This window comes from Erpetoichthys calabaricus, chromosome 7 (genome assembly GCF_900747795.2).
Source record: "Erpetoichthys calabaricus chromosome 7, fErpCal1.3, whole genome shotgun sequence".
In the NCBI taxonomy this organism is placed as follows: Eukaryota; Metazoa; Chordata; class Cladistia; order Polypteriformes; family Polypteridae; genus Erpetoichthys; species Erpetoichthys calabaricus.
In genome coordinates this window covers 197,087,445-197,107,511 of record NC_041400.2, presented here as the reverse complement: position 1 = coordinate 197,107,511, position 20,067 = coordinate 197,087,445, and the positions used below count along the sequence as shown (strand labels likewise).

Sequence of the window (20,067 nt, the reverse complement as noted above, 5' to 3'; positions counted from 1 at the left end):
AACACACGGAGCTCTGATCACTCTCTCAAAAATGTCATACGTTACTCCTTAACAATCTGTAGATGATTATATCTGCTGAACAAACAGGTATCACTAGCTAAGTGGAGGTGAGGTGCACTCCAACACGTGGCGAGAGGTAGAGCGACTCGAACAGAGGAAGGCAAGTGAATGAGGAAGGCCCCCTGCTCAGTCCACAGCCACTCTGTTGGATTTGCATAAATACATCGGTACCGCAAGTGAACCCTGGTACTTAGCGCAATGAGAGAAGTCGCAAAATCAACCAGAAAGTTCAAGCAAATTAAAGAAAACAACCAGATCTAAATCCATTAAGTAATTCTCTCATGAAAAGCGGACAGACATACAGACAGAACGCGCTTGAACCACAAACTTTTTCAAACCGTTTCTTAGCGAAGGGCCAAGGGTAACCTACATTCCAAACTTCAAGTCCTCATGGTTCGTGATGAGTGAGTCAGTGGTATTTGGCTTTTATATATATATATATATATTTAGATTGCAGTCAGGGTCAGAAAGTGAAGATCAAGCCCTAATTCAGTCCCACCCAAACAGAAAACAGAGTCAGACACAACAATGAAGAACATATTAAAAAAGGTATATTGAAAAGAAACAATTGTGCAAAAAAAAAAAAAAAAGAGTGTCCACATATTTAAACAATTGAACCTCATCATACATAACACAACATGAGCAGAGTGTCCAGTATAATGGAGAGTCCATGTTCTTGCAGTCCACAATGCAGCAATAAGATGAAGAAGTCAATAAGGAAGGTCCTGTGAAAGGCAAGTTGTGTAATTGACAGTACAGAAAGAAACGTGAACAGTTTTAGCCTACTAGTAGATCTGGGTTGGAAGACAAGTGTGACCAATGGTGGAGACCCGGCAGGTAAACCACCATTAGAGATGGACGCAGACATAAGGATTCACTCAGTTAGGATCCAACGATGAAAACTCCAGCTCCTCATCAAGCAGGGTACTCAAAAAAAAAAAAAAAAATAAGATGCACCTCTTCTAACCCTGGTGCCAATCTCTGCCAATCCAGCTCTTGTGCGGACCCACACAGCACTCTGCGAAGATCTCCTAAGGGGCCAGAAAACCCATTCATAACAGCAGGAGATGTGCGGGACATCCACACTCCTATTTAACAAAACAAGCGTATATGAGACAAAACTCAAAATGTTAGGAGGCTGTTAGAAGTTGATGCCACCATCATCTACTCAACTTTTTTCCTTCTGGAGAAGCCCTGAGCCATTGGGTCATCCGGCATTGGAATGTGAACGGACCTGTAAAGAGCTAACTTACTAACTTGAAGTGGCTGTTTTGACTTCTTAATTACTGCATTACAGGTTGGGCTTTCCGGTTCACACAATTTAGGTTTCTTGACCCCTGCATAGCAGAAAAATATTTTCAACGTGACGCTTTTAAATTGAAGGAACTCAATGTGTACATTTAATGATGTTAATGATAACATACACACAATGCAGTGAAACGAGTATGGAACTAGCAGCTGCATTGCCTTCTATCTACCTGTCACTTGAATGGACAGACTGCACCTTGTTGAAGGTGGCCGCCATGTGTCAGCTTCTTGTGGTTCTGAACCTTGAGCTGTATCAGCACTTTGAACCAAAGGCCAGCAGGCACAGGTCCTCCAGTAAATCCTGCTTTAATCTCTTCAAAAACAAGAAGTCTTGCAGAGCAAAAGTAAGATGAGCAATACATTTACACTATGCTGAAAAACATTAAACAGTAAAACCAACAAACTATAACACTATATATATAATGTGTGTGTGTGTGTGTGTATCAGTGACCCACTGTGTATATTTATAGCCTTGAAGAACAGAACGCCCAGCACAGATAACAAAAGAGCAGAAGTCACAAAACCTGACTACATGCACATATTCGATCATATAAAAGTCAAAACTGTACTTTAAGCTATGTGTTTGTCAGCACACCACTGGACAGTGGAAAGTGACTTCAACGTGGTGTTTGACGAGGCCTGCGTAGCGTAGAAATAACTAAACTAAAACTTCTCTACCTTCATGCTCTTCATATGTGTTAAGCATTGCAAATGAAAAGGAAAGCATGTCCAGTGAGTGAGACTCCTTTGAATTGGTTCCTTTGTTGAAGTTCCTTCATTTTCAGACTCTCTCAAGAAGACGGACAACCTCCTCGAACACCTACAAGAGAGGAGGACATGCAGCTCCTGAGCATTTTGTTAACAGTAAGAAGAGCAAGAAAAGGGGTTTAATGGAGGAAAACAGAAAATATGTGTTCATTTCAGGTCTCATACAATTACAGGATGCAGCATTCAATTCAACTTTTGATCTTTACTTGATATAACTTTAGTTTAAATAAAATCTTTTATTTTTATGTTGGATGGTGCTTCATCATGCTATTAAATTACCTACAGCATGCACCTAACAGAACAAGTCCACTATATGGCCAGACATATGTAGACACCACCCCACCAGAGGACTGAGCTCAGGGGCTTCATTTTTATTAAGCACACAATCTCCACTGACAAACATACTGAAGAGCTCCGTGGTTCAAAGTGACAATGTCACTGGACGCCAGCTCTGCTAGATCTGCCACAGTCAACTGTAACTTCAACGATTGAGAAGTGGAAGAGTCGAGGAGCAACAACAACTTGGTCAAACTTAGAATGGGAGGTGCAAAGCCTCTAAAATTAGCCTGTCCTCTGGTGCACTGCACTACCAAGATCATCCTTGTGCTGATATTTCTTCTGCACCAGAACTCTGTGTCAGAAGCTTCATGAAAAGGACTTAGCCGAGCCTAAGATCACCAAGCACAATGCCAAGTGTCACCTAGAGTGGTGGAGAGCACACCATTATTGCAGTTGTGGAAACACAGAGTGATGAATCGCACTTCACTATCTGACAGTCTGATGGACCAATCTGGGTTTGGCAGATGCTCGATGAATTCTGTTTTCCAGACTACATTGGTCCTACTGTAATGATGGTAAAAGGGTTTGGGCTAATCCAGGGGTGTCCAGCTCGGATTCTGGAGGGCTCCAGGTTTTCATCCCAGGCCGCTTTCTGAATCCGGAAACAGATAATGCTGCTCATTTAAAATTACACTGATGCCTTAATTATGACAATCGTTTTTATTCTCTCTTAACCTGCAGCCAAACAATAAAGAGATACAAAGCGAGCCAACAGATGACCAGCTAACTCTGGGGTGTCAAACAGTCCTGAAGGTTCACCATTTTTACACCAAGCAAATTCCTATTTAGCTGTTTATGAAACCCATAAGGTAATTAATTCTACAGCTCATCAGTTTTCTGCCACACCAGTCATTCCCAAAACTGAGTTAGTTTTTTCTGAGATCACCATTCAAATGTTTAAGGCACCACAGCATATCCACATTTCTCAGGCCTTTAAGTTTTTTTTCCCACATATTTTATTGAAGTAGATACTGCATAAGATCTAAGTTAGCCTGGTCATCTTTTGACTCACTCTGTATCTCTTTATTAGTTGGCTGCTCACAACAGAAGTACAAACAAGTATAATGGAAATTGATTACAATCAAGACAATGTAGGTAGTATGTCCCATTAGCATTAGCAAGTGGTTACTAATAGAGAAAGTGGCTGGAATTAAAACCTGCAGCCCTCTGGGATCTAAGTTGGACACCCCTGGGCCAGGCTCTTGGTTCCAATGAAGTGTACTGTTAATGCTACAGCAGGCAAAGACATTGTAGACAAGTGTGCACTTCCTGTTTGGAGAAGGCCCTTTTCTAATCCAGCATGACTCTGCCCGTGTGCACAAAGCCAAGTCCATCAAGAGCCCTGACCTCAACCTTACTGAACACCTTTGGAATGAATTGGGACGCCGACTGCGAGCCAGATCTTCTCGTCTGGTATGAGTTACCTGACGTCACAAATGCCCTTTTGGGTAAATGGCATGTCACATGGTACCAGAAGTGGAGTCCTTGCACCGATGGATCCCCAAGAAGTACGGCAACCCCCGGAACAAGATGAGCGGGCATCTAATTGTGCCATTATAGGACTGCAGCAAGACAAGGAATGAACAATCAAACCTCCCAGCAACACTAGCGTCAGTCAGAGATATTGGCTCTAAGTATTCACTTAAAATGATATTTATCTGCATCCAAAGGAGTATCAGCAAATGTAATCGTAAAACCTGGGTGGGTTAAGTCTTCATGCAGTCCCATTAGCAACAACGAGAAGCTGGTGACACTCCAGGTGCTCCATTATAACAATTTAAAAATTACAAGAAAAAGATCTCTTTGCTAGAGAGGGAGCTCTTTGCAAAAAAAATGTCAAATTTTTCACAAAACAGTGACAGAGAGTTCCTTTTTTGAAAGTGCCACACTCCCCCACATCCATTTTTGCCCCAGATAATCAAATACATGAAACATCAGGCTTACTTATTTTCATTTCTGTTAGCCAGGTGCCATGACATTCTAGTTGTCTCAAAACACAGTTAGAGTATGTACAGAAAATGTTACAGAATCGTTATCACCTACACTCAAGGCTATTTCCCCCTGGGAATCAAAAGCTGCACAATCTAACTATGCAAAGCACTCTGAATCCTGCTTCATAATTCTTAATAATTCTTTACATTTATATAGCGCTTTCCTCACTACTCAAAGCGCTCTCCACACAGGGCGGACCTGGGAAGTGAACCCACAATCTCCTTACTGCAATATGCCAGCTTTCTCAGAATACGCTGCACTCCTGTTCAGGTTAATCAAATGAAGTCTAAAGGCCTATCGCATGACATCCATCAGGCAAAAAGGCTGAAGTACTGCATCTTCTGAACAGATGGTGAACCCCACTTTCTTTTCATCTCTCAAGTTAAAACTACAAAGCCTGGCTGCCAGATCGTTACGAGCTAAGTGAAATTCTTTCTTTAAATACAGACCCGAGCTGCCTTGGCCAAGCAGGTGCAGTGGTGGCTCCTCATTTAGAAGGTTATTCCTTCTTTTTGTATTTCCTTCTTTAAAAGCTTTTGTTCAGATCCAAAAAGAATATGTGATGCTGGTTTCCAAGACCGGCAGTAAGAGACATCCATGCTTTGTTGCCAGGAAAGCAGCATATTGATGGGAGCAGAGAGAGCAGAGGCACACCACACAAAGAGCATCTGCTTTAAAAAGGATGAAAAGGCAGACTTGTATTTTTACCACACATAGAAAGCAGTCTGCGTGAAGCTTTTTGGACTGCAATTGAGAATTCTCACTGGAGCCCCAGGTTACTCTGCTGCTCTTAATTCATCAAATAACCATGATTCACCTTCTCCTTATAGGGTTTATTTGAAAATTGAAGTTATACATATCCTTGCTTTTCTTAAGTATGCGGTCATAATATGCAGAACATTTCATCCTAATAAGAGTGTTGTGCAGCATCTTATGGGTCCAGCACCTAAACCCCACTTTGTCTGTGAGGATTGTTAACAATCTACTCATATTTGCATCAATTTGCTTCACATCCCAAGGGGGTAGGTTAACTAGAACATCCAAATTCAATCTATGCGAGTGTGTGCGTGAGTGGGCCCCTGTGATGAACAGACCCCTGTATATTTTCCCTGAAGCTCAAGCTGCTGCCCCCGCGACCCGACCTCGGATAAGCGGGAGACAATGGATGGATGTTTAAAGAGAGCAAACAACAAAAAGACCCTGGCGTGACCACTCTGAGACAACAGTGCCAGGTGGGTGGTTTACCAGCACAACTGAGCTTTGACAAGTTTATGCAAAAGAAAAAAGGACTCGGAAAGATTATTTTACAGGCTGTTTTACAAAAATCAGCATTCTTTAGGTTATTATTAGTTGACAACATTACCATTATGAAATAATCCTTTTCATAGAAAAATGTTGAACGACTCGAATACATATTTCTTAACTAGCATCCTTTCCCAATTGTACAGTATATGTAAATGTGCTGAAAACAACATCACTTTCTCTAACTGCTTCAAAAGATAAATGCACTAAAAAATCAGATATTGTTCATTTAAAGTGTTCCACAAGGCAGCAGGTTTCAATGCAAAGTGATGTTTTTGTCAAGCCTTTGCAACATCTGTAAGGAAATTATGATTTTCCTTTTTTATGCTGTTCACTCAAGCATTTCTTTTAGCTTTTTTCATCAGTTGTATGTTCAAGTTTCTATTTCATTTTTTGCCATACTCAAAGGCAGACAAAGTTTTGACACCGGGTCATGTTTTATATTAATTTGCCCATGCAATGACTAGAGAGTTTTTAATTTTGGTGTTTTACACACACACACATATATATATATATATATGTGTGTGTGTGAATGAGTGTGTGGGGTAATGAGGTGGGGTTAGAAGGGTGTTGGTCATAAAGTTTTATTTATTATGAAGATGTTCTTCTTCTTAAGTTTGCATATACTGAGTTCATGTCCAAATGTCTGTCAATGGTGTTTTCGTTTGATAGCCAAGATTCAGCCAGCTCTCTGGCACTTTTAGTACTGGCTTTAAATCTAACTTGTACATTGTCCCAGTTAAATGTATGTCCGGTTGAATTTATGTGCGTATAAATCAGTGATTGTGAGTCCTTCCTTCTGACGGCGTTTTGATGCTCCTGTATACGTGTTGCGATTCTTTTTGACGTTTGTCCTATGTATACCACTGGGCAAGAACTGCATGGAACGCTATAAACTGCGTTTCGTGTCTCTGCTGCCGATTTCTTATTTTTGGCATTAAAAAGGACAGTGCGCAGATTGCTCGTAGGTTTGTTTGCTATTCTGATGCCTGATTTGGACAGGATACATGCTGCGCCTTCTGACACTCCGTGGTGATAAGGAAGTATGTGCCAGGTGGGATGGCGGGTCAGATTGGAGTCGACAGTTTGCTGGGGTCTCTGGCGTCTCCTGTGTAGACTTTGTTTTATGAATGTTTTTGGGTAGCCGTTTGAAGTGAAAAGGTGGAAAAGATAGTGTCTCTCATTCGTTTTTGTCTCCTTCCTATTACTATGGGTGTGAAATCTTCCAAAAAAAGTCTTAATACAGCTCCGTTTATGAGATGCCGGGTGATTGCTGGTGAAGTGTAATATCTTATCTGAATAGCATTCTTTACGGTAGATACTTGTAATCAGGGTGGAGTCATTACTTCTTTCAATGGAGATGTCCAGGAAGTTGATGCGTCGGTTTGTTTCTTTTTCCATGATGAATTGGATTGCAGGGAATATTGTGTTGATGTGGTTGTAGAAATCGTTCAGCTGGTCATTTTTTAATATGACGAATGTCTCGTCTACGTAGCATATCCAAATTTTGGGTGTGAACTGAGACAGAGCCATGTTTTCAAATCGTTGCATTACCAGTTCTGCCAGAAGTCCTGATAATGGCGATACCATTAGCATGCCTTCTTTTTGAATGTAGTATTTTCTGTTGAAATGAAAGTGAGTTTTCTGGCAAAGTGATATTAGTGTTTGTGTTAGTGTTGTCTTTATGGTGGGGTCATTATTCAGTCTCATTAGTAGTGTTTCTGTGGTCAGATGGATCAGAATCATAGTATATAGTAATATGACATCAAGCGAGACCATGACCTCGTCCTCAGCAATCGATATGTCTTTTAGGCGTTGCAATGCCAACTCGCCGCTGTTCACAGAATATTCCAAGTCATAAGTTAAATGTTTGAGCACCTGAAAAAGTATTTTTGATAAGTTGTAAGTTGGTCCACCTATTAGGCTGACCACTGGTCTGAATTTCCGAGGTGTTTTATGTATTTTTGGGAGTCCATAAAATTCAGGGCAGTTAGCATCACTGGATTTCATCGTATAATAATTCTGTGCGTCTAGGCGGTTGTTATTCTAGAGTTTGATCAGAGTGGTGTTTATTTTGTTAAGCGTGGTCTTAATTGGGTCGTTATTCAGCTGTCAATAAGTGTTGGTGTCAGAAAGCACTTCTTCCATTGCTGTGTTATATTGTTCCTTGTCCCACACACTCACCTATCCCCCCCACCTAATTTTGCTATATATTGCCTTTGATTCTTGTATGTCTAATCATTATCCTCTAATGACGGCTCGTGGCAGGGGCTGAAAGCTCAGGAATAAAATCTACTTTATGATACGTGATTCATTCTCTCCCTTTGTGGATCTCCAACTACAAATAAGCAAACCGTATCACAAACCTTCGCTTTTATATGCCTGGCCGGGACGCCCCTTCAGCACTGGATCCGGGGTAGCAGCCATGGGATGCACTCTACGTCCCCCGGAACACATGGTGGCAGCCCTCCTGGGTTACATCGGGGCCACAGGTGTGGGAGTTCAGGACTCAGACCTGTTGGGCTCTGTGGCCACCACCCGGAGAAGCTGCACGGCTTAATGAGCCTCTGTGGGCTGGAATGCAGCCACCCCCGGAAGTGCAGCCTAATTAGGCCAATTACCACCTGGAGCACTTCCGGGAGGGCTACAAAAAGAGCCTGCAGCCACTACTCAAGGGCCAGAATCGGGAGGGAGAGGACGAGGTTGCCAGGGAGGAGTGGTGGTTTGAGAAGAAAGTGCTTTTGTGTGTTTGGTGCTTATCTTTAAGTGCTTGTGGGACTGTGTATTGCCTGTGGGATTCGTGGGGAAGACGTGCCGGACAAGTGAAGAAAATAAAAGTCTTGTGCCATTTTACATGTGCCTCTGGAGTGAGTCTGTGCCAGGTCGGGTGCTAGATAGTGCTAATTTCACAATATATTTTCACACACAAGCGCATGGGGAGCAGCTTAAGGACCCGACACGTACCGCAAAACCTCGTGCCAGGGGACAACAAAGGGATACTAATCTCTCTTTCTTTGCTCTTTGAAGCAGCACCGCCATGAATACACCCAGACTCGCTAAACCACAAGACACTTCCAGGTTTCCTTCGTTTCCCCCTGGTCCCCATCTGATGACGTCACTACCATCCATCTACCACCGCGGCTCCTTCCCAGCATTCCATGTCCACTTCCGTTCCCATTCCATAAATTGTCCGACTGTTATTTGATCGATGTTGATTGTCTTATGTGCAAACTGACCGTGAATTTACAGAACTGTTACATTATACAGGGTCAGAAACCCCAAACCTGGAGTCATGTCTAGAAATCACAGGGCATGACAAATTACATGTCACCTAAAATATTCAGGCGAGAAAAATCAGTAACTGCCATTAAATTTGACATAACCTCCAATTAGAAGTCTTGTAATTTGCCTTTGGCTTTACTTGTACAGGTGCCAACAATATTTTAAAAGGGAATAAATGAGAAGCATGTAGGCCAAAATGGAAACTTGTTGCATCACTATGAGTAAGCCTTATCACGGAAAACAACTGCTACTTACCATTTTGAAGTGAAGAGTATGGGGGTTTAGCTTAAAAGGCCTGAATGTAGTAAATGAAAAGAGATGGCAGAAAAGACAATAGCAGCACAGGACAACTCATTTATCTTCATCCTAGCGGCTATCCCACATCGGCACAGGGTCCACTGTCTGGCATGATAACACATTTCTAACATCTCAAATTAAACAGACATCTTACTTTAAAATAAATTACAGCAAAGTCAGATTGCTGAATTCTGTGTTCAGCCCTGACTGACAACCCTTCTTTAACTTAATTACTGCGTGTTTGCTTATGAATCTGCCAAAAGGTTGATAGAGGCTAAGTAAATGATGTCAATGCATTGCTGAAAATAACTATGGAAAAATAATTGATAGGAGAAAAGAAAACCTATGCTATGTAACATTTTATATTGCTGGCTAATATGTTGTTGGAGTAAGTTCAATTGCTTTATTGAATGTAATCCATGGTTGAATATGCATTACTTACTACGTCTTTTTCACTTGTGGCAATCAACTTTTCATACCTGTCCTACTACACTTGCTGAACAAACAGGCCCCAGCCCAATGTTATTCAATTATGGTTACCTCCTTTGTAAGTCGCTTTGGATAAATGCATCTGCCATCCAAACAATTGTATATGGAAATGAGAACGAAACGCTGAAATACAAACTGAAATTTAGAAAAAGGTATACAGTTAAGTTTCCTTGTGTTTTCAGATGGCTTTATTTGTGAAACACGGCAACGTAATGCAAGCGAAACACTGAAGCTAACATTTCATTTCTTTTACTACCTCACACAGTGCGCACGCGACAGTCCTGCTAGCAACACCACATCATGCATGGAACCCAAACAGTCATCTCTGGTATGTTCTTCAAAGTATCCAAATGTGATGTGGTAGAATTAGTAATAGTAAAGGGAAAATAAAATTATGAATAGACTTTCAGAATACAGCTATCTTTCCTTTAAACTGTTGATACTTACATGTTTGCTTACAAAAAGAAAAGAGAGCGCTATAAACAACTTCTTCTCCTCCACATTGTACCGCCAACAGTTAATGACATGACCTAAAATGAGAGAAAAAAATTAGCAAATAGTATAACAGACTTATTAAATTAAAATAAATAAAAATGATTCTGAATTTCCTCTTTATGCCTTGCTTTTCTGCTTTTATGTAATCTCAACCATCTGGCAGGCCTCCTTTGGCATATTTTAATTGAAATTTTCAGACAACATGTAATTTACAAAGGCATATTGGAAGTTCACATTAGAAAAGTGTCCTCCAAAACATTTTTACTCCATAGCCAAAGTCCCTCAATGTCTTTGACAAACACCTTTCTATCTGATGTCGTCGCTTTAGTTCTTTAGGATGGACTCTTATGTTAATTAAAACCTCTTGGCGATTTTTTAGCTTCGTTAAGTCTATCTGCCCATTTTTTAAACCTGCTTATCCAGTAGAGAATTGCAAGGAAGCTGGAGCCTATCCTAGCAAGTACTGAGTGTAAGGCGGGAACAATCCCTGGGCGGCCCATCTCAGGGTGAAGGTGAACACACTCACACATGCATACACATACATCGGGGGCCACTTCAGCATCAAATGTACGACTAACCTGCACGTGTTTGGACTGTGGGAGGACACTCACTTCATTAAATGGGTTTTCCTATTAAGCACACTCTTAAATAGGTCAGTTTAAACTAAGCAATAAAACTCAGGATCACTGAGCACAATAATCACACAAAGTCTGGCTATATTTATGCATTTGACCGATGCCTTTATCCAAGGTGACTCAGAAGGCCAGGGTACATCGGCATACATATTTTTACATTAGCAGCTGTAATCAGAATACAAGTTTAATGTGTCACTGTGCTCTGTACAAAAAATATTTTATAAATCCACTCACATGTACAGCCAATACAAGGCCTGATTTAGCACACAGGGGCTCATCATTAGGAACTGCTAGACAAACATTAGAAGACAAGAAAGGGACAACTACAATGGGCATTGTACTATTACTGTGTGACAGAGTCAGCATGACATTGGATCTTCTCTTTGTCTTGTTTGGAATGGCATAATTTACCCAAGTAAGGGCCTGCACATGTATAAAGCTGTGGAACATTGCCCGGCACACCTTTGAAGCCAATGGACGGATGGGAGATAACGTCATCCGATCCTGAAAATCCTTCCGGCGCAGCGACAAAAATGGCAGACTCTACACAAAGGTCTTGTCATGGCTTCCCATTTGTTATGCTGAGTAAACCGTCATTAAAGAAAGCTAACTTATTTCTCCTATGTGATTTCTTACCACCGTATCACTAAGGGATGGGTATCGCCTTTTTATATCTATTTAGTTTCATGTTACTTAAGATACCGCAATTGCAAAAGAACTTATTCCAACCATGGAGCTAGCGCCCCCCAGAAGAAAACAGCAGCCCTGGCTGATAACACGACACGTTCAGGGCCACACAGCTAACCAAATGTGGAAACTGAACTGGCAGCCTCGGGGTTTAGAGCCCAGTGCCTTATTAACTTCATGATGCTGCTGGCCTGCCTGACTATGTAGTGACCACAGCCACAGCAGGGGACCCTGCCTTGTGATGCCACTTTAGACAGAACACGTATGAGTAACGGATACAGGATTGCTTAGTCTATAATACAGCACTTAAAAGCTTCTAATTGTATAAGGAAAAACACCTTGAAATAAAGGCTGTGAATTGATTATGTCTACAATGGCCTTGGGAAATGACTTCTACAAAGCTTGCGATTTTGCCTTTTATTTTGCTTTTGTAAATTAAAACTGGACTCGTGTCATACATTCTCTGTATACACACCAAATGCCAGCCAATCTTCCGCATCCCCTATGATTGTACAGCTTTACAACAGGAATAAAACATGCCAGCAATGAATAAAGGGAGGAAAATGAGCTGGAAAAGGAGAAAAGCACTCATAAGGAAGATATGGTGCCAAACAAATTTACATTAGCACAATATGTCAATTTTTGGCTTCAGGACAGATTATGCTGGCCAAAGGCAGACATTGTCAGAGCTGATCTTTTTCCAACATATAAAAAACGGCATCTCAGTTTATTTCATGACAAATGCTTGTTGAGCTGATCATCTGCCAAAATGGGATTGATAATGGAATCTGAAATCTGCAGGTTTACGATTGCTGCTCCCCAAGATAAAAGCTCTTGCATGTGCAAAGAATCAAATTACTGTGATGCCTGCAGGACAAGATACTTATTTTAAAAGGTTAATATCGACATTGTGTCTTTAACCGTGCTATGTAATTTGAAAGAGAAACACTCCACGTTTAGATTTCAGGCGAGTTTTACCCAGCCTAAGGCAGTTACAAGAGTTAAATTACCACGAAATGGGACACACGTTCACAGCACAGCATAAGATGAGATCCACAGTCTAAAGTGTAAAAGCACACTCTGCCATTTTATCTTTTCACAAGGTTTTAACAAAAGAAAACTTCTGTACATAATCTGGCCTTGTGAGGCCCTGCCTTGCACACAATGGTGTTGGAACAGGCTTGGTCTCCCTGCAACCATCAATTAGATGAAGTGGGTCTCAGAATGTTAACTCAATCATCGAGTGACACAGAAATTTTACACAGCCCAGTTCTTCAATTATGTAACAGATAATTTAGGCACAGAGTGCACCACAATGAAGACACTCAAATTCTTGTTTGAATGCATTTGTTATCACCTGTTTAGTAAAGGAACAATGCCCTGACCCTAATGGCCCTGAATTAGATTAACTCTTTTGAGGTGCAGTTTTATTTTTCCCCAGAAAATTCACTTTTTTGTGAAAGGTCAGGTTAAGGAGCCTGCACTGGTACAGCGCATTACCACAACCACCACAGGACAAAACAGCTCGGGATCCTGGTTGGCAACCCCCCCAGGCAGCCACGCGGTCCAATCCCACCCCTCCGGAAATGACCCTCTATCTGCCCCAATGAGGGTCCTGTGAGCTGGATCACCCTCGGGTAATTATGTCACGTGGCCAAAGTGCCGTAACTGATGCTCTCTCACAATACAGGTCACGTGCCTCATTCGGGTCTCAGTGAGCAACACAAAGTCAAACCATATGGACCCAAGGATTCTCTGAAGAGACGCACATAAAGGAGTCCAGTCTTCATCTCAGGTCACTGGATAGCTCCATGTCTCACAGCCATATAGGAAGCACCAGGACTCTAAAGACTTGGACCTTCGCCCTTTTGCTGAGATATCGGGAGTGCCACACACCCCCTTCCAGTGACCTCATGACCCCCTCCGAGCTCTCCCAGTCCGTCTACTGATTTCATAGAAAGAGTCACCAGAGACATGAATGTCACTGCTGAGGTAAGTAAACCTTTCGATGAGGTTGACACTCTCCCCGCAGATAGACACACTGCTGATGGCCGTGCCTAAGAGGTCATTAAAGGCCTGGATATCTGGTTTTTATCAGGACACTCGCAAGCTCAGACCCTTCACTCAGTCTCTTGATTGCCCCGATCAGAACCTCCAGTGACTCCACAAAGATCACAGCATCATCAGCAAAGTCAAGATCCGTGAATCTCTCTTCGCCAACAGATGCCCCACAGTCACTGGACCCCACAACCCTGCCCAACACCCAGTCCAAGCAAGCATTGAACAGAGTAGGAGCAAAAACACACCCCTAATGACCCCCAGAATCATCTGGGAAAAACACAGAGGTGCTGCCTCCACTCTGCACAGCACTCACAGTACCAGTGATATCCAGCAACCTTGAGGGGATCCCACAAAGTCTCAGGATGTCCCACAGGGCAGCTCAATCAACCGAGTCAAACACTTTACAGAAATCGACAAAGGCTACAAAGAAACTCTGCTGATATTCGTGTTTGCACTTCATGAGAACCCTCAGTGCCAGGATGTGGTCAATGGTAGACTTCTTAGGTGCAAAACCAGACTGCTCCGATCACTGGCAGGTGAGCAAGTGATCATGGATCCTATTAAGGAAACCCTAGCAAGGGCCTTACCCAGCACAAAGAGCAGTGTTATCCCCCTGTAGTTATCTCAATCCAGGTGATCACCCTTCCCTTTTCAGATAGGAACTACAAGTCCCGTTTTCCAGTCAGTTGGGATGATGCCAGTCTCCCAAATGGAATCAAAGATTGCTTGCAATGCCAGAAGGACAGTCTTACCACCAGCCTGGAGAAGTTCACCCCGGATACCACAGATCCCTGCATCCTTCCCTACCCTCAGCTGGTTCAGCATCTCAGTAAGACTGGGTGGTTCACAGCTAATTGGAGGATCAGCCTCTAGAACCGCGGAACCAGAGATATCCAACATCCTAGCTGGAGGATCAGTTTTAAACAGCTGCTCAAAGTAGCCAGCCCAGTGGGTCACAACTGTAGTCATCCATAAGGACCGTTCCATCAGCCGCCCTGACTGCGACTCTCCGAGGAACAAATCTGGATGTGCATAATGCTTTGATTCCTCTGTAAGCAGGGCGTCAGTCACTAGACTACAGATGGCATATCATCTGGTCACAGATTCCTCTAACAAACGTCTCTTTATCTGCCCTCAGAGCCCTCGCAGCCGTCCTTCTCAGTTCCCGGTACAGAGCGGAGTAAAGATGTAAAATATTTATATTACTCATCCATCCATTTTCCAACCCGCTGAATTAAAACACAGGGTCACGGGGGTCTGCTGGAGCCAATCCCAGCCAACACAGGGCACAAGGCAGCAACCAATCCTGGACAGGGTGCCAACCCACTGCAGGACACACACAAACACACCAAGCACACACTGAGGCCAATTTAGAATCGCCAATCCACCTAACCTGCATGTCTTTGGACTATGGGAGGAAACCGGAGCGCCCGGAGGAAACCCACGCAGACTTGGGGAGAACATGCAAACTCCACGCAGGGAGGACCCGGGAAGCGGACCCAGGTCCCCAGGTCTCCCAACTGCGAGGCAGCAGCGCTACCCACTGCGCCACCGTGCTGCCCTGTATTACTCATATAGTGTAAAATACACAACTAAGAAATGTATGAACAATCTATATATGATCATTTCTAGCCATATATACCGTTCTAGTGCTGCTGTCTCGCAACAAGGAGACCAGAGTTTGCGACACAAATGTTCTACATGGAATTTGCATGTTCTCCCTATGTCCCTAGGTGTTCCTCCCACAGTCTAAAGACCTGCAAGTTAGGTGAATTGCTGTTGTTATAATGTGTGTGCGCATGTTCACCATGTGATGGGCAAGCGCTCTGTCCAAGGACTCTTCTTGCCTTGCCCTCGATGCTTGCCGGAACAGACTCCTGCAACCCTGTCCTGGACAAGCAGGTTAAGAAAACAGAAGGAGTTCATAACAACCAACTGTATGCACTGGTAAGTCACACTGTTTGCAATTTGTGTTGCACTATCTATCCATCTTTATAACTTAAGTTGCACAGAATTACCAAGCAAAGCAGCTACTTTAAATCAAGAAGCTCTGAGCTCTTCATCACCTCAGGGGCCGGCGTAAAAACAATTTAACAAATGACAGGACACCACACAGTCCATCCTGCCCGTTTGTTTAGCTAATAGCCAAGCTGTCCTAAATATCTCATTCAGATTCTTCACTAAGGTTCTCAAGGTTTCTGCTTCAACTAGCAGATGTGTTTGTTGTACACGTAGTACTTGATGACTGAAGATTTATGAGGACTGTATCGATAATTCACCAATCAAAAACAGTACTGGGTACAGCCCACCCTCTTAAGCTTTGATGGGTGAAAATGACAGTTTTCAATTCAAGGAGAATTTTTAATGTAGTGTGCAGAAACAGTGTAATAAATAAATGGAAGAAAAAAATAAACACAAATAAAAACAACCGACAAAAAACATTCATGGCTTTAATGACCCAGTGGACACGGCCATCAGCAGTGTGTCTGTCTGCAGTGTCAACCTCGTCGAGAGGTTTACTTACCTTGGCAGTGACATTCATGACTCTGGTGGCTCTTCCTATGAAGTCAGTAGATGAATTGGGAGAGCATGGGGGGTCATGAGGTCACTAGAAAGGGATGTGTGGCGCTTCCGATATCTATGCAAAAGGACGAAGGTCCAAGTCTTTCGAGTCCTGGTGGTTCCTGTTTGTGAGACATGGACACTATCCAGTGACCTGAGATGAAGACTGGATTCCTTTATGTGCGTCTCTCCAGAAAATCCTTGGGTACCTTTGGTTTGACTTTGTGTTGCTCATGGAGTCCCGAATGAGGCACATGACCAGCATTGTGAGAGAGCGTCAGTTACAGCACTACGGCCATGTGGCGCGTTTCCCGAAGGGTGATCCAGCTCATAAGATTCTCATTGTTGGGGACCCGAGTGGCTGGACCAGGCCAAGGGGTCGCCCACGTAACACCTGGCTGCGGCAGATAGAAGGTCATTTCCAGAGGGTAGGACTGGACCGCGTGTTTGACAATTGAGTGGTATCCACAATGGATAGAAACTGATGCAACACAACACATTCACAATGGCTAGTAAATGGGTGGGCGGCATGGTTGCAGTGGGTAGCGCTGCTGCCTCGCAGTTAGGATACCCGGGTTCACTTCCCGGGTCCTCCCTGCGTGGAGTTTGCATGTTCTCCCCGTGTCTGCATGGGTTTCCTCCCACAGTCCAAAGACATGCAGGTTAGGTGGATTCCCTAGTGTGTGTTTGGTGTGTGTGTGTGCCCTGCGGTGGGCTGGTGCCCTGCCCGGGGTTTGTTTCCTGCCTTGCGCCCTGTGTTGGCTGGGATTGGCTGCAGCAGACCCCCATGACCCTGTAGTCAGGATAAAGCGGGTTGGATAATGGATGGATAGTGAATGAGTAGTTCAAATACACACAGCACAGCGTTCTGTGCTCAGTCTAGATCAGTGGTTCCCAAACTCAGCCCTGGGGACCCCCTGTAGCTGCAGGTTTCTGTTCCAACCAACTTCCGTTTTTGATTGGACTCTTAGCCTAATTAAGTGAGTTGTCATTATCTCCCAGTTTCTGTTTTTTGGAGTCAATGTAGAAATTACAAACTAAGTTTGGTAGATTTTTATTAAAATGTAATAAGCAGTTACACAGGGAATATGTAGTTTTTTCTTTAAGTTGTTTACAGTATTTTCATTCTGCATTTCCAGGTGTTCTGGTTATTTAATTGATTATTTACTTATTAGCAGGTCTGACACTGAAGTCGTTTCTGCTTTCATCATCCCGGGTGTCTGCTATGGTGGTTGTTAATTGTCACTATTAGGGTTAAATGATGTAAAGTACACAGGAAAAAGGGAAAATAATAGGAAAATAACAAAAGAGAGTTAAGCATTTATATCTTTAGAAGAAAACAGAAATACTTCTAAATGTCTATAAATGTAAAACCATATTGTGGTGTTTTTCTGAATGCAGAGTAAGAGTAAAAAAGCCTAGCTAGTTAAATGAGATTAGTTGTTATTGACTATTATCACAGATTGTGAATCTGGTTGGAACAAAAACCTGCAGCCACAGGGGGTCCCCAGGACCGAGTTTGGGAACCACTGATATAGACGAAGCTAGGGTCAAATGAACACGGACACTCCACTGATGAATTGCATCATTGTTAAACAATACGCCATAGTGAGATTTCTTCTGGCAAAGGGAGTGAAACCTGCTGGAACTGCCCAAAGGATGTTGACTCGTGTAGATCTGTAAGCCGTCTGGGTACCCATTTTGCAAAAACTTTATGGTAAAGTCATCATACACTATGGCAGATTCAGAGGCCGAAATCCAAATGTGCAGCAACAGCAGACAACGTAATCAGTCGGTCTTCTCGCCATGTCCATGTGGGCTTGTGTGTGCGGTGCTGACAGTCGACCAGGTCGAGATTCATCGCTTACACTTGTTTTTTTCCCCCACTTTAAGCTTTTCTACACAATCATAAACTTTTCATCGAGTCCTGCTGTTTTCATTTCCATACTGAACCAAAATCCTTCTGTGAATTTCAGCAGGTTTCACTCTCTCTGTCCAAACAAATTTCACTATGGCACGCAGCTCAACATTGATGCAATCCATCAGCAGAGCGTCCATGTTCATTTGACCTTGGCTTCAACTAGAATAACAGCAGTGTGTTGCACGGTGTGTTTTCTAACTGCCCTTAAGCCATTGTGAATGCATTATATTGCGTCAGTTTCAATCCATTACAGTTAATGCATAATTTTCAAATTGCCTTTATGATTTACCCTCGTATTCACGCTCACAGATAGATAGATAGGATAGATAGATAGATTTATTAATCCCAAGGGGAAATTCACATACTCCAGCAGCACCTTACTGATACAAAAAGCAATATTAAATTAAAGATTGATAATAATGCAGGTAAAAACAGACAATAACTTTATATAATGTTAACGTTTACCCCCCCGCGTGGAATTGAAGAGTCACATAGTACATATAGTTGGTGTTTTATTTTGGTAGAGTAATGTATTGCTCTACTTTCCCCTATTGTATTATTAATGTGTAGCCTTTGTCAGAATGCCTCAAATCTCACAGACTTACCACTGTTTATAAGGTATTGTACCATATAACTCCTCCCCACCTTCCCTTCTATATCTATAACCTCAGGCAATTAGGTATAGTAAAAGACAAGCAGGAGTTAAGTTACACATAAAATAATGTATTATTGATAATATTCATAAATAATAACAATATGCAAAGTACATTTGAATATTGGCAACCATACAACCTGATTAAATGGTGATGTGTAGTTTCAGGCGGCACACAGACTTGTAGTTATTTAAAATGTCTCTAGTTAAGGCATCATTGGTGCTCAGCTTTCTTCAGAACAGGCCGCAAGCCTGTTCAATATGGCTGCTGAGCTGTGCTCTTCATTGTGTTGCCTTCTTCATTACATGTTAGTAAGAGAGATATAATGTGGTTGAGCAAATAAATTTATAGATGTTCTGTCCAACCGATAGAGTCAATAGGGCATCATAGTACTTAAAGGCCTCTGAGACAAGCCAATTCCAAACAGCCATACCTCAGACCAATGGGGAAATAGAACATCTTAACACCTGCCACCAAACCGTATGTTAAGGTAACCTGGCTTCCTTGCGGGGGATGAAAGACTTTAGCAGAGAAATACTCGCCAAACTGGTTTAAGGCACATCCCCCCACCCGTAAACATGAATGCTTCTCACTAATGTAACATTGCTTTGCCTAAATTACAAATAAAGACATACAAAATATTTATCAAGTTATATGCAAAATCTTACATCACAAGTTGGTATTATGTGTTACATTTCACAATACATTTGTGTATTCATTTACTTAATTTGGTATGAAATATTCCTCTACAGTTACAGCCGCACACCCATTGATGTCAACTTTTGTCAACACCTGCCTTGAGGGAGTTAATCATGTTGGCAATGTAATGTTACTTTAGCACCTTTCAGTAGTGAACGCCTTCCTAAGTGAATATGTAAAATACAATTATTTTAATTTGTTTCTTTTACAGTGGAAGCATAGGGGACTCTGTCTGGGTTACACAGTGTGTTATAGACAGGGAACAAACTGCCAGTTTTGGATTTTGAAGTCCAAGGCCACTCCACCTGCCTCAACTAAATGTAAACCAATTTGGTGATTCATAATCAAGTGAAAGGTAAACTAAGGAGCACAGCGTTTCAATGGGGCAGACATTTCAACAGCACCTCTTTATATTCACAAGGGCTCTACTGATTGCTTTTCTAACTGCTACATCTTCAAAACACACTTTGAATGTAAATTGATAAGCAGATAGACAACAACTCACAGGAATGCTGGT

At 42.4% G+C, this 20,067-nt stretch overlaps 1 protein-coding gene across 1 annotated transcript in view; it reads right to left on the bottom strand.

Annotated features, from left to right (window-relative positions):
• Positions 1–602: 602 nt before the first annotated feature.
• si:dkey-109l4.3 (uncharacterized protein LOC559137 homolog) overlaps positions 603–20,067 on the bottom strand; it is a 32,339-nt gene continuing 12,874 nt past the window's right edge. The window contains exons 3-4 of the mRNA XM_051929941.1: positions 10,285–10,367; positions 603–2,188 (exon numbers count right to left, since the gene is read on the bottom strand). Coding sequence (XP_051785901.1) covers positions 2,150–2,188; positions 10,285–10,367 — 122 coding nt within the window. The 3' untranslated portion in view covers positions 603–2,149. The remainder of the gene's footprint in view (positions 2,189–10,284; positions 10,368–20,067) is intronic.